Source organism: Halichoerus grypus, chromosome 15 (genome assembly GCF_964656455.1).
Source record: "Halichoerus grypus chromosome 15, mHalGry1.hap1.1, whole genome shotgun sequence".
Classification (NCBI taxonomy): domain Eukaryota; kingdom Metazoa; phylum Chordata; class Mammalia; order Carnivora; family Phocidae; genus Halichoerus; species Halichoerus grypus.
This window is the reverse complement of record NC_135726.1, coordinates 59,716,995-59,731,879: the sequence shown is the minus strand read 5'-3', so window position 1 is coordinate 59,731,879 and position 14,885 is coordinate 59,716,995. Positions and strand designations below refer to the sequence as shown.

The window sequence follows — 14,885 nt, the reverse complement described above, 5'->3', positions numbered from 1 at the left end:
ATTTTGCTGTGAACCTAAAACTTCTCTAAAAAAAATAAGATTTATTTTTAAAAAAGTTTTTTAAAGAAAGCTCAGGAGAAGTTTAAAGGTGTTGAGTCTGTGATGTCTACTAGATGTCCCGGAACAGGCTGCAAGTAGATCATTAGATAGAGGATCACAGGATTTTTACATGGAGATACACACTAAAGTTTTGAGCTTATAATGATATTTACAACCATGCCACTGCATAAGATGACCAACAGAACATAGACAGACTGTGAAGAAATAACTGCTGATTGGGCTTTTATTCATTACAGTACAAAGAGAATGCTTCTTTTTTTTTAAGCCAGCATATTCAGTTAAGAATACAAAACAACAGCAACAACAACAAAAACCCCATGGTACAAAAGCTGCTGAAACGTTAAAGAAAATTTTAGATGTCATTATTGTGTTTTTAAGTTCATTAATGGTGATGGAGTTGTGAAGACAGAAACTTTCATACACATGAGTAGAGAACTACATAGGAACTGAAGTAATAGAAACAAAAGGAGAGAAAATGCTTGTAAAAGTTTAGCAATAAAGGATGAGGGAGAGCAATAGTAGAAAAGAAAATGTACTAGCTCAGAGTGAAGGGTAGTTATTTTATGAAGTACACAAACTGTATTGATGTTTTTTGTCAAGGAGATTAAGAGACTGAAGATCAGTGATGGGTGATTTATTAGTCAAGAGATTTGATAAATCAAGAACAAAACCTCTCAGAAGCTAAGACATGGGAAAGTCATAGGCAGGATGGAGGGATTGATGCTAAATTGAGGGGAGGCATCATTTCCATTTCAACACAGGCAGCCCACAAGAGATTTGTTTTAGATTTAGGAGGCAGGGATGTTGTCAAACAATATCAAATAATGATCTTCTATTCTCTGTATAAATGTGGCAGAATATTAACAAAGACAAAAGTAATACTGGAGGAACTTCTTAAAGTAAAAAACAGATTTGGCATTCTTGAGATTAGTGAATATATTGAACTAGGAACATCAAGATGGACAGGCAAGTAACAGAAGAGCAAAAGGGGCTGCAGGAGTAGAGGACAGCTGGAAGATTGAGGGAAGGTCCTTGACTAGGATTTCGGAAGCTTTTAAGTGACAGATCAGTAATGACAGCTCTTTGAGTATATGGAATGACCTCTTTATAGATAATTATTAGGACAATTCAGGTTAGAAGAGAGGTCCTAGATTTTCTGGATTCTCCCAACTTAATGATGTGAGGTTTGATGGTGGTGGCAACAAGCCCAATTAGTAATCAAAATATGGAGTCTTTTTTAGCCAATGGCAACAGCGGAATGTTAGAGCAGTAATTGTTGAGCACAGGGATGTACATGGCTCTAGAGTAGAGAACGTGTTTGTGACCCCAGACGGTGGATCTGGCTTTCCCCTCTATCTGCGACCAGCTTATGCTCCATGATATAAATGGCAGCCATGTGCCACTGGGCCAAGGGTTATTGGGGTAGGGTGCAAGTACACTTCCCTAATTTTTTGGATCTAGTGGTTTTGCTGTAAGGAAAGTTCCCATCAGAATCATAAATAGGAATTATGTATTCTGCTACAAATAGCCTATAACACATCATAAAGATGCTACTGAGTTCATATATGAATTGAAGTGTGGTTAGTGTATAAAGCAAAAATAAGATTTCAAGAAGCTCTTAGCATCTGGATGTCAGATCAAAGATTGCAGATTTGGGGTATAAACAATAAAACACCTTAGAATTGTATCTCAAAAAAAAAAAAAAAAGAATTGTATCTCAGCTTTGCAAGTGAGGCTCTTTTTTTGAGATGATGACTGAGCAAATAGAACATGGAGAATGCAGCAAAGCTTCTCTGGGCCGATAAAAATCTAAGTGGACGTTGTGCAATGAGGAAGTCACCATCAATGGTGTCAATAAGATTTCCATTACTAATGAGGCCTTTTTTTTTTAAGATTTTATTTATTTGACACAGAGAGAGCGAGCACAAGTAGGCAGAGCAGCAGGCAGAGGGAGAGGGAGAAGCAGACTCCCCGCCGAGCAGGGAGCCCGATGAGGGGCTCGATCCCAGGACCCTGGGATCATGACCTGAGCCGAAGGCAGACATTTAACTGACTGAGCCACCGAGGCGCCCCCTTTTATTTTTTTTTCAAAGATTTATTTATCTGAGAGTGAGAGGTAGCGAGGGAGGGGGAGAGAGAGAGAGAGAGCACACAAGTGTGGGGGAGGGGCGGAGAAAGAGGGAGAAGCAGACTCCAGGGAGCCAGACGCAGGGCTCGATCCCAGGACCGCGGGATCATGACCCAAGCCTAAGGCAGACGCTTAACAGATTGAGCCTCTCAGGCAACTCCCAAGCTCCCATGAGGCCTTTTAAAACTGGTCTTAAGGGGTGCCTGGGTGGCTCAGTCGATTAAGCATCCAACTCTTCATTTCGGCTCCGGTCATGATCTCAGGGTCATGAGACTGGGCCCCATGTCAGGCTCTGTGCTCAGTGGGGAGTCTGCTTGGGATTCTCTCTCCCTCTGCCCCTCATCCCAACCATGCACACGTGTGCACATCCTCTCTCTCAAATAAATAAATCTTAAAAAAAAACAAACAAACCCTGCTTTTAATACTCAGGCATCTCAATAATTTCAGAGAAAAATTAAGCACTTTGCATTTTCCTAATTCATTTTAGACAATCAGGCCTTAATGTCATGTTCAAGCATAATTCAAGTGCTGCTGATTTCCATCACTGTAACTGGGAGAAATTATCATGTACTAGCCTTTTCCAAAAGCATTGTTGGTTGTCACAACTGTACCCTCCTCAGGGTGATCTTTGCGCCTACAAAAATCCTGGCATCCAGGCCACAAATTAGGACCACAGATACCTGTAGTCTTTCTTAGAAGGCCTTATGCAGTATATGGCCTTTTCTGATACCAAATGTGTCATTCCAACACCAACTGGGTGTTCAGTTCAATTCTGACACTAGCTGCTTGGGAGTTAGCAGAGACCCCACAGGTTAAGGACTCAGTCCTACAACTGTCTCTTCAGATGCCAGGCGCAAATAGGGTCCCTAGACTACCCCCACTTCTACCAGGCTGACTACAAATTTGGAGTTGCCTTGAGTCCCCACCCACTCAGGTTTGCTAATTTGCTAGAATAACTCACAGAACTCAAGAAAATGCTATACTTACTATTAGTTTATTATAAAGGACACAAATCAACAAAGATATGAAGAGGTACATAGGGTGAGTTCCAAAAAGAATTCCAAGAGCAAGAACCTCTATCACAGTAGAATCAGTGTGCACCCCCGTCCTGGCTGGCTGGTGTTAAGCCCTACTGTTTAGGGGATTTTATCAAGGTGTCATTACATAGGCATGGTTTACTAAATCATTGGCCACTGGTGAATGAACTCAATCTCTAGCTCCTTCCCCTCCCCAGATGTCAAGGGTGGGGCTTAAAGTTAGAACCCTCTAATGTCTGGTGACCAGCTCCCATCCTGAAGTTCCTTTATTGTCTTCCACCTTGAGCCATTTCACTATCATAGAAGATACTCTTATCCAGGAAATCCCAAGGGTTTTAGAAGCTCTGTGCCAGGAGCTGGGGACAAACACCAAATTAATTATTCTTTTTTTTTTTTTTTAACCCAGATAGGAATGCTGATTAGGTAAAAACTATAGTGAGAGGTAGTCTCTGATATTATACTGCCCCCTTGAGGTCCTCAAGAAAGCTGTCTACCTCTCCACAACAGCAGAGCCCAACTGTTTTCAACCCACTCCACACAATGAATAAAAATCTTAAGATTAAATGTGACTTAATAAGACCTTTATTATTGCACAAATCAGAGCAAATGTGAGGCAGACAGGTCCCACATCAGTGACTTGGGAGGCTGGAAAATCCATAAAAAATATTGCATAAGACCAACAATGCCATGAAGAAGGTAAAACTTGCAAAATATCAGTGGTTCCTAGACTGAGTTCTTTGGGCAAAAAGTGGATCAGGTCCATGCCATAGTCAGAGAGAGGGAATGGGAAGCTCCCACCCCAGGGGTTCAGACTACGATTTCCAGCAGAGAACGGGAGAGAGCACAAACATCTGTCTTCTCTGAGCATGCTAAGGTGACATGCATGCCATGAGGAGGACCTGCTAGGTGTCAGAGGGAGATAACTTCTGCGACCACTGGCAGTGACAGAGTTCTGGCAAGGTCTGAGCAGGTCAGAATATGAAATGCAGCTCCTGAAAACTCCTGATTGGAATGCATGGTAGATGGCTCCTCACAGAGGCTCTCTAGTGCCGTCACACTGAACAAGGAGATAGCATATTCCCTGAAGGTTTAAGGCCATTATCTTACGTGGAATTTCTTTTTCATGCTGAATGGGTTTAGATCTTGGCTGAAGGTTTTTCCACATCTGATTCATAAAACTGATGTGAGTAATGAAGGTTTTGGTGTTGAATCAGAGAAGACTGTTAAATGAAAACTTTCTCAGGCTGGCTGCACTCCTGAGGCCTTTTTCTAGTGTGAAGTTTATGGTGTTGAATGAGGCTATAGTTTTGGCTAAAGGATTTCCCACATTCACTGCATTCGTAAGGCCTTTCTCCAGTGTGAATTCTCCGATGTAGAATGAGGCTAAAACTTTGGCTAAATGATTTCCCACATTCACTACACCCGTAAGGCCTTGCTCCCGTGTGAACTCTCCGGTGCTGAATGAGGCTGGAGCTTTGTCTAAAGGATTTCCCACATTCACTGCACTCATATGGCCTTTCTCCAGTGTGAACTCTCCGGTGCTGAATGAGGATAGAGCTTTGGCTAAAAGACTTCCCACATTCGTCACATTCGTAAGGCCTTGCTCCAGTGTGAATTCTCCGATGTTGAACAAGGCTAGAACTTTGTCTAAAGAATTTGCCACATTCAGCACATTCATAAGGCCTTGCTCCGGTGTGAATTCTCTGGTGCCGAACAAGTTTGGATTTGCATCCAAAAGCTTTCTCACATTCACTACACACATAAGGCCTTTCTCCAGTGTGAGTACGCTGGTGCTGAACAAGTTTATATTTGAACCTGAAGCCCTTTCCACATTCACTGCACTCAAAAGGCTTTTCTCCAGTGTGGACTGTCTTATGCTGAACAAATGTATGCTTGTAGCTGAAGGTTTTCCCACATTCACTGCACTCAAACAGTCCTTCTCCAGTGTGAATTCTTTGGTGCTGAACAAGTGTACGTTTGCGACAGAAGGCTTTTCCACATTCACCACATTTGTAAGAACTTTTTCCACTGTGAAAGGAACCCTCACACTTAGTACTGTTGTGTATACTCAGTACCGCTTTGGGAGTGGCCTGATGCTGGAGAAGTCCCAAACTGGCCAAGAAGTCCTTTTCAACCTCACAGGTGAAAGGCTTCCCTAATGAATGACTTCTACAGGTCTTCACAAAGGAAGCCCTGTCCATGTCCTTGCTATTGGGTTTTCTCCCACTGTGCTCATTCTGGTGTTGGTGAAGATTTGCACTGAAACAGAATTGTTTCCCACATGCCGCACATGTGTATGATTTCTGCCCAGTATGTGTTTCTTGATGCTCAGCCAGGTACAAAATATCTTTCATGACAGGAACACACATCTCACAGAAATGAACCTTCTCAGTGGATGGATTTGGCTCTGAAGACCTGATTTGTGGCATTCTTCCCAGAGAAACATTCTGTCCAGAAGGCACCTCCTCATTCTCTATGCCACACAAACAATCTGAAAACAGAGAAATGCTAGTAAAGTATGTTGTCTCTGGGGACAGGTGGCAGCCACATTATAAATATGTGCCTGACATACCAAAGAATGAATACATGAGACTGTTCTCAGGACGAAGAAGTTGGGAGGCAAGATGAGGAAGGGGCTGTTTTGCAGTACTGAGATTCTAAAAGGCTCCTCTAAGAAGTAGGGAGGCCTCACAAAATGAAAGAAGTTAAGAATGCGACGCAGCACAGTTAAGGAGAAGCAGGCAGAGTTTCCAACCTACTCCTCTCAGAATGACCTCCAGGAGGGGTGTTGCTCACATGTGAGTATTATGAAGAAGTTTTTGTCCAGGAACAGAAAAATGATTGCTAGTGAGTAGCTAGTGTTCAAGGACTACTGAGGATATGTGCTCACCAGCTGTCATGCATGAGCCAATGCTGGGCACACTGCAATGGCAGCAGTGGAAAGGAATGGGCAACTGATAGATGCAGGGAAGGTGCCAGCAGCCAGGGACTAGAGGTCAGAGTAAAAATGACAAACTAGTCAAGTATCAAGAATAGGGAAGAAAAGGTGAAAATGAGGTGTGGCCAATGGAAATGGCACCAAAACACTAGTTCGAACAAGTTCCTGGTATTAGGTGAACACAGCCCTGATGTCATGTCCTGTTTCAGCTGCCAATCAGCAGGGCCACGCCTCCTCTAGCCCCTCCTGCCATGGCAGGAGTCATATCATTCTGTGAAGTGCCCAGAAGTCTCCCCCACAACCCAAATTGAGCAACTACATGGGACATGGATAATGTAAGTCCTAAGGAAAAGACAGGACATGTAAGTGGCCACTACCAGCCCACATGACAAATCACAGAAAACTAAACATTACAAAAAGAACCTCACACAAAGGTCTCCAAAAGCAGCCCATAGTGCACATAGTAGTGTCCATGTCAGTGATGGCAATTCCTGGCACATGTAGGCATGTAGAACTATCAGAAAAAAGGGAGCAAAACCTGAAGTAAGTAGGTACCATGGATCTGCAGAAGTCACCCAGCCAGGGAGGGAGCAAGCAAGGTGGGATCCATCTGACTGCAAAGACTTAGAAGGATTACCTAGAATCCTTTGCTACTAGACTTCAGGGCAGCAGGTGTTGAGGTAGTAGGGAGAGAAGAGGGCAGTGCGAACAATCCAGTCCTAGCAACAACAGCACCTACCCAGGGAACTAGGAAAGGATGTAGTGCCCATGGTCTGGATGGAAGAACAGAGCAGCCCGTAGGGAAAAGCAGAAAGGCAAAGTTGCTACCCGAGGTCATTGTGGTAGGTGTGATGGACTTACCCAGAGAGGTTATCAGTGCCAAGTTCTCCAGCATCACATCATGGTACAGGCGTCTCTGAGCTTCATCAAGGAGACCCCATTCTTCCCAGGAGAAGTACACGGCCACATCCTCCAAAGTCACACTGTCCTGTCATGTTGGGGACAGATGAAACCACAGCCTCCCTCCTGAGGACCCACAATCCACTCTCACACATCTACCCCATGCCCATCCCCTTCCCAAGCTCCCCACCTGAGAGGAGAAACCAGGACCTGATGCCATTGGTACTGCTCTTTCCTCATGGTTCTATTAATCAATGTGCCCAGCTCTCAGCAACTGCAGGCAGGTAGGCAGAGAGACACCATCTACATTCAGGAACTGGATTACAGGGCTGCATGTCTTCCTGCCAGGCAATTTCCATGGAGTCCTCCATATCATGCCTCACAATAAAATTTGGGGTCACCTATCATCCTTAAGTCTCCAGTACCAGGGCCCAGGACCATAAATTCACACTCCCTCTCTCCACGTGCAGCTCTCACATCCTCACACCCCACAGCTGCATCCCCACAGCCACTGCCAACTCCCTGCCCCACACCATATGCATCTCCCTGGACTCGCTCCATACTACTTGGTACATGGCATCCAGAAAGAAGTTGGCAAATTCAAATAGGATCCAGTCCTACCCCAGACCTCCGATGGAGCCCAACACCAGGGATAGCCCTGGATGCTGCTTCGAAGGCCTTCTCCGCCTGTCTCTAATTCTTGCTTCAACATTAGTCACATGGAGCCATATGTGAATTTCAGATACACACAACCCTCTCCCACTTCTGTGTGCACCTGCCGTCCCCCAGCAGCCACACTCTCCTCTTTCCACCTAACCCTCATTCAAAGCTCAGCCATACTGGTACCCATACCAAGCACAGTGATTCTCACAGATGACCACATTTGCCCCAGACCTTACACACCAGCAAATACCCCAGAACCCACCAAAGCCCACCACAAAATTATAATAAACCCATCTTATCTCAAATAGTTCTCTTCATCTATCTCACGTCCACTCTTCCCTTGGAAGTCTTGGCCACCTGCAAGACCAGCCTCCCCACATACGCCCTTCGTGGTTATTTCTGTCCTACATCTGTATTTATGATACCCATAACCCCCAAACAGGCACCTGAGCAATAGATCCAGCCCTTGGAACTCTTACTCTTCTTTCTGACCCGCTAATAACATTACTGCCATGAGCTGAATTCTACTTTCTAAATATGATCCACAGCTCCACCTTGGTGCACATACTAGTCACCACTTTTGGATGCCTCCATCCTAAACCCCACTCCAGATTTCCAGACCTGTGTCCAGTGCCCATTTGATGCCACTACTCATTTGGTCTCTGAAGTATCTAGAATCTTAACATGGTCCAAAACAAAGCTCCTGATATCCCCAATGGGGGATCACTCCTACCACTGATTTTCCCATCTCAGTTGATCTAACTTCCACACTTCTTGCTGCTAAGACCAAACTTTAGTGTCATCTCCGACTCTTTCCTTTCTCTCTCTCGCCCTCAAAATCAGCCCTTCTTGAAAAATGGATCCAGAATCCAACCACTTCTCCCACCTCCACAGCCAGCACTCTGGTCCATGAACACTCTCCTGGACTATCGCAGTCGCCTCTTCCCTGGTCACCCTTCCTCTTCCCTCAATCCCGAAGTCTGTTTTCCACTCTACAACCAGATGGAGCCTACTTAAACCTGGGTAAGATCATCTCCCTCCTCTGTTCCAAATCTCCCATTACGTCTCAGGCAGCCATTCCCAAAACTAACTCCAGTCCCCCTGCTCTTTGTTCCTAAGAGTTTCTAAATGCTGTGCCCTGTTCCTGGGATAAGCGTCTACACTTCTCTCCATTGGTGGCCAGAAATAAGAACTCCATATAACCCTTGAGTCCATATAACCTGGACTCAAAGTAATCTAGATTGCCCCCTGCCCTTGGGATCTCTCCCAGATCACCAAACCAAAAGGGCTGGCAGAAAAGCAGGTGAAGAGTCCCAGGACACCACAGTCCCAAAGCTGATACGGCTGGGACCCAAACCAGTGAGGGGAGGGACACCCTCCACTTCACTGTGTAGGTTCCGTAAGTGCTACTTCAGCCTCAGAGAACTACGCGCAGAAGCAAGTCAGACAGGCTGGGGCCATGGGGTATTTCAGCGGGCTCGAACCTCCCCTGTACCCCTACCCAACCCTGGAGGCCAGACCTTGGGCTGAAAGGCTAAATAAACTCTGTACTCCAGTTCTCAGTACTCCCTCTTCCCAATTCTGTGACTTGGACTCAACCTCCCAGGGCCTCGCTGTCCTCATCACTCCCGGCCCAGCCTGTTCTCCCTCGGAGCAGCCCGTGCAAACTTTCACAGCCCTAAGACCGTGTCCCTCTTCTCTTCACAACCATCGACGGCTCCCAGGGCCCTCGGGACAGAGGAACCACAGCTCGGCCCGCAGTCCAGGCGTCTCCGCCTCACGCGCTGTCCCCCGAGGGCAGAACCCTCCCGCCGCAGCCCCCTCCAGCCTCTGCCCAGCCGCCCTCGGCCCGGAGCCCGCTCCCGCACGCCGGCGCTCACACACGGGGCCCCCGCCCGCCGCCGCCTCCCTGTCCCGGACACCGGGGCCTGGGCCGCAGGGACGCGAGCCGGCGCCCCGCGCTCGGGCCTTCGGGCTCTGGGTCCGGGGGAGGGAGGAGCACGAGCGCTCACCTGAGCCCGGTCCCTGGGCGCGGCCGCCGCCATCGGGCTCGGTGGGCGGAGCGGACACCCGGACCGGCGGTCCCCGTCTCGGCCCCCGGCGCGGGGCAGCCCGGGCGGCGTCGCTAGCCGGGGGCCCCAGTCTGTGCGGCAGGGACAGCTCCTCTCCTTGCGCCTTCTCGGTCCTGTCACCAGAGTCCCGAACCGGCCTGACGGGGCCGGAACAAACCCAGGAACACCCAAAACCACCGCCACCACGAGGACGCCGGAAGTCCCGCCCCAAGCGCTGTTAAACGCACGGAAGAGCTCTTATCCTGGGCCTTCATTGGCTCAACCCGCAGCTTCTCCGCGCGGCGCCCTCTGGGTAATGTAGTAGAGGCGGTAGAGGAGAGGATGCTCCCCACCGGAACCATCCCAAAGGCTCTGAGGTTCTGCGAGGGTCTAGTAAGGTTCCGGAGGCTTCCTTAAGGGATTCACGCAGACTTATAGGGGGTGCTGTCTGCAAGTGCTCAAAAGTTCTTAGGAACATGATTTCAGACCCCATGAAGCTCAGCAGGCTCCCAGAGAATAAAACAGTATTTTAGGTGTCCCCAAAGGCTACTGATACAAGTGGACATATCATTCCGTCAAGTCATTTCGACATAAAATATGTACGTTCTTAGCTGTAAACTAATAAACATCATCTTATTGTTCTTCACATGCATGAAACCTCAAGAGTTAGAAGTGAGTTTTGTGAGTTTCAGTATGTTTGGTCAGGAACAGGAGGAAAAGACTCTAGACAGGTTCATCAGAAGAGGGAGGTGGAGGCTGCCCTGCAGCAACCGCACAAGGGTGAAGCTTTGCCTCTGGTTCCCACAGAAAACATCTCTCCCGCGTATATACTGTGACTGTGTCCTACCCATTGAGGAACAGTTTAATCCACAGGATATTTCTCTCCCCATATTCCAAGATATCCAACTCCTTTCAGGAATTTGGTATGTATCTCAAATGGAGAGCAACTAAACAAATGCTGTTTTTAAAAAAATATTTTATTTATTTATTTGAGAGAGAGAGCACAGAGGGAGAGTGAGAGGGAGAAGATGCCTCCCCGATGAGCAGAGAGCCTGAGGTGGGGCTTGATCCCAGGACCCTGAGATCATGACCTGAGCTGAAGGCAGATGCTTAACCAACTGAGCCACCCAGGCGCCCCAACAAATGCTACTTTGGTATGGGACAGTAGCTGCAGTTTTCACACTTGCAGCACAAGTGCAAAAGGAGCATCGAACCCCAATACTAAGGGGGTATCTGAATCTCAAGAGGAAGGGAGCACCTGAACTGCATGGTCTCATCAGCTTGCTGGGAAATGATGATCATTTCTGTTACTGAAGGGAAAGTTCTGCAAGGGGAATTCAGATTATCTCAGAAAGACAGTAGTGAAATAGAAATGACAGAGTTATTGATAATGTTTATGTATTTCTTTAAAGATAGTGGCAGGAAGCTCTGGGGAAACATCAGGGAAGGGTGAAAAAATTTAAGACCTCAGTGACTTTGAGAAGTCATTTAGGTATGAGAGCATGTGTCTGTGTTGGAACCTTGGTCACTCTGAGGCTATTATCTCCAAAAGGTGATTCTTTTTCATTCATGAGCACAGTGAGCAATAACAGGTTGGAGAGAGAGTTGAAGAGGACATTTAGAGTAGCTGGAAGAGTAATCATAAACACGGAATCTGAAGTGTCAGGTTTACGCACTGTTCTAACAAGTGTGTATGGAGCACATAAATAAACCACTTAGAAATGTGTGTATTTCTTCCAAGAGTTAGGGCAAATATTTAGTAAGCAATGCCAAAAATAGAAGCTAAAAATTACGTAATTCAATGAGAGTATGTAAAAGTGTACAATTATGTAAGATGAAAGTCATCAAAATATTTAAAAATAAAAAAGGTGAACTGAGTCTACAAATGTTCTATGAATCTCAGTGAATTCTAGATTAACATGCTGTTAAGAACTGCAGTCATTCATGGACAAATAAAGTCCTATCTCATTTCCTTGTGCAGGCACAATTAGGGATTAAGCTGGGTACATCTCTCTTTCAGGGACAGTAATAGGAAAATGCCCACCCCACAGTTTTTCTGACTGGGACTTAAGCAGTTAGACAGACTAAGTTATCACTAATCAAAGGCTGAGAGAGGCGAAAGCTTTAGAAATCCCAACAAATTCCGCAGATCCAAAGCGAGTGCTGAGTTCAGAGTCTATCAAAGCACTTTTACATCTGGTTACATGTCGGGGTCACATGGAACCCATCTACAATTCCTGGTCATTCCTGCTCTCCAACTTTTGCAACCTTTGTATCACTTTTTCTCTAAATAGGAAATGAAGTTTAATCTACTTTGCATCAGCCACAGATATTTACTAGAAATCTAATGTCACAGGCACAACAAAAAGAATCCTGAACCCACAAACAAAAGAGAAGAAGGTGGAGGTTTTCAGTCTCACGCTTATCACTATTTTTAGAGACATGCTATTAGAGACACCCAAACACAACGTAGCCCATAAAACAATCAAACAACACACACACACTCAGTGAACTAAAATTTTTAAACTTCCTATGTCCCTGATGCTTCAACATCCCCACAAACAGGCTGTGAACACCAGGTGACCAATGCACCAGCGTGATAAGGCTGGCCCCTGCCACAAGTGTTCCTTCTTGCTTTCTCCTGTCTCTGACTCCTGTTGGTCTTTGTTCTGTGTCTCTGTCTCTCTCTGCTCCCCTCCTGCTTGGTTGAACCGGCTTCCTGAGCTCTCCTCCATCTGGCTCCTGAGTCTGCATCTGGCCTCTCTCTTCTAGGACCTGTGAGTATAATAAATTCTTTAATATGCCTCTCCAAGTGTAATTTCTGCTGCCGTGTTGGAGTGATCCTTAAAATTAGTAATAATTAATAATTCCCTTAAAGGGGAATTATTCCTCCATTTGGCCAGGGGGAGGGGATGATTCTGAACTCTGGGGAAAGTCCCCAAGAGATGCCTTTTTTTTTAAAGATTTTATTTATTTATTTGAGAGAGAGAATGAGAGAGAGCATGAAAGGGGGGAGGGTCAGACGGAGATGCAGACTCCCTGCTGAGCAGGGAGCCCGATGCGGGACTCGATCCCGGGACTCCAGGATCATGACCTGAGCCAAAGGCAGTCGCTTAACCAACTGAGCCACCCAGGCGCCCCCAAGAGATGCCTTTGACTGAGCACTTACTGCCTGGCTTGTTTACTGCGCCAACTGCCTGAGCCCTCCGGGAAGACTTCCTGTCTTGGCATTCAGTGCCCTGCTCGGCGCTCCTCGGCGTTGCCCTTCCTTCCGAGTGTAGCCAAGTCTGCCTCTCAAAGTGCGGACCCTGTCCCCATCCCAACAATACACCCGAGATACCGCTCTCCAGCCGCGATCCCGACAAGAAGGGGTAATTATCCCCTGGCTCCCCGATTCCCAGCCACCCGGCATGTAAAGCAATACTTCTCAGTGCGCCTCTGGTGACAGGGATTTCAGGAGGTCTCCAGCCACCGAGCTGCGCACCTCCCCCGAGGCACACCGCTGCGCGCTGCCTGGAGGCTGGGCCCAGAGGGAGACCCGTGCGCGCGGTGCTCGGTGCTTCGCAGTAGCCCTTGGGGAAGATCACTTGCGCCCCTCCCTCTGGGGGCAGGCTGCACATTCCCCGCACAGTCCTCCCCGACCCCTCCTAAGGGTCCTGGCTGCCCCCACCCCACCCCTCATCCCTCCTGGGGTCTCGTGGTCCCAGCCCCTCTGAGGCTGATCGGGACGCCCTGGAGAGGGAGAACACCACTTGGAGAGATGGTCAGATGGACAGCCCACGGGGGCGGGGGGGGGGGGGGGGGTGTAACAATTAGCTGCCTACAGATAAGAGCCATTCTAAAAGGTTTTGCTAAGAGAAGAGGGAAAAGAAAAGAAAGAAAAAGAAAAAAGGCAAAAAACGGCTGATTATCCTGTAGTTGGGGCCTGACCAGGGGAGGCTACTGCCTGGATAGACCAGGGCCCTTTCTCCTCCCACTTTCAGCTTATCAACCAAAGACAGGAGCAAAGCCTCAGGGGAAAAAAAAAAGCATGCCGCTCTAGGGGACATGGGCCTAAGATGGAGGGGGGGGGAAAAGAACTTTACACCCCAGGTACTAAGCAAATGCAAGTGCTGCGAGCATAATGCTAGTTCTTAATTACTTACTGATTTGAAAACAGACCCCTAGATGCAGGGGGAGAAAAATTAAAAGGCGATTAAATAAATTGTGCATCTTATGTGTATATAACTAAATTAAAACAAGTTTCCATAATCTGATCTAACAGGATAAAAATTTTACATACTAAAGAATTTCTATAACAAAAACAGATTGAACTGGCACAGATTGGCTTTCCTGCCTGTACAATCTAGTCTCTAAAATAGAATTAACATTTGCTTAGATGTAAGAGGACGAAGACTTTGAGTTCAGTGTATTTACTTAGGAAGACTCCAGATGCAGCAATAACAGAGAAGACAGAGGTTAAATCTCATGCACCCCTGGACAGGAAGATGAGGACTAAACATTTGAGGAACACTTGGAAAATATGCCTCCTACCTATATTTATCAGGGCTCATATTGCAACCTCAGGAGAAACAAGATCATTAAATTTCCACACACTATTTATTAGGTTTTCTTTTTTCCTTTCCTTTTTCAATTCCAGTATAATTAACATACAGTGCTATATTAGTGTCAGGAATATTAGGCTTTCTAGTAAATATTCTATTTCTGTGCTTTGCCTAAAGAGAAGGTCTATTTACCAAATTACATTTCCTTGGGGGGACAGCGGCCGTCATGGTCACAGAGCACAAATGAAAAGGGGGCATTTTATCCTCAGGAGAATGGTTTGGCCCACCATGAGGTCAGCCCCCTTGCTGGGAAGTAATTTTCATCCCATCTATAACTGTACTGACCATGCCTGTACAGGGACTTAAGATGATCCCAGAAGGAGGTTTGAGAAGGGTTTACATTCCTGTATGCTGTAGTAAGTACCACTTACTTTATCCGGAGAGACTTGGGACAGGGGCAGCTGTGTTTGCGGCCAACCTGAGGGTGTGTCTCCCAACTAGGATCACGTTTTATTTCAGAGAACCATGTGCAGTAACCACCTTGAAGAGCAGAACAATGAGGGG

The 14,885-nt window shown here is 46.7% G+C and overlaps 2 protein-coding genes across 2 annotated transcripts in view; both read right to left on the bottom strand.

Moving 5' to 3' along the window:
• The window catches only part of LOC118535567 (uncharacterized), an 81,167-nt gene that overhangs the window by 53,153 nt on the left and 13,129 nt on the right, over positions 1–14,885 (bottom strand). The gene's annotated exons all lie outside the window — the stretch shown is intronic.
• Positions 3,785–13,305, bottom strand: LOC118535573 (uncharacterized). Its single transcript, XM_078063062.1, has 4 exons — positions 9,739–13,305; positions 7,254–7,337; positions 7,025–7,146; positions 3,785–5,716 (listed from the first exon to the last, which is right to left on the bottom strand). Exons 2-4 carry the CDS (start codon positions 7,301–7,303, stop codon positions 4,449–4,451), a joined length of 1,440 nt encoding a protein of 479 aa, XP_077919188.1. The 5' UTR covers positions 7,304–7,337; positions 9,739–13,305; the 3' UTR covers positions 3,785–4,448.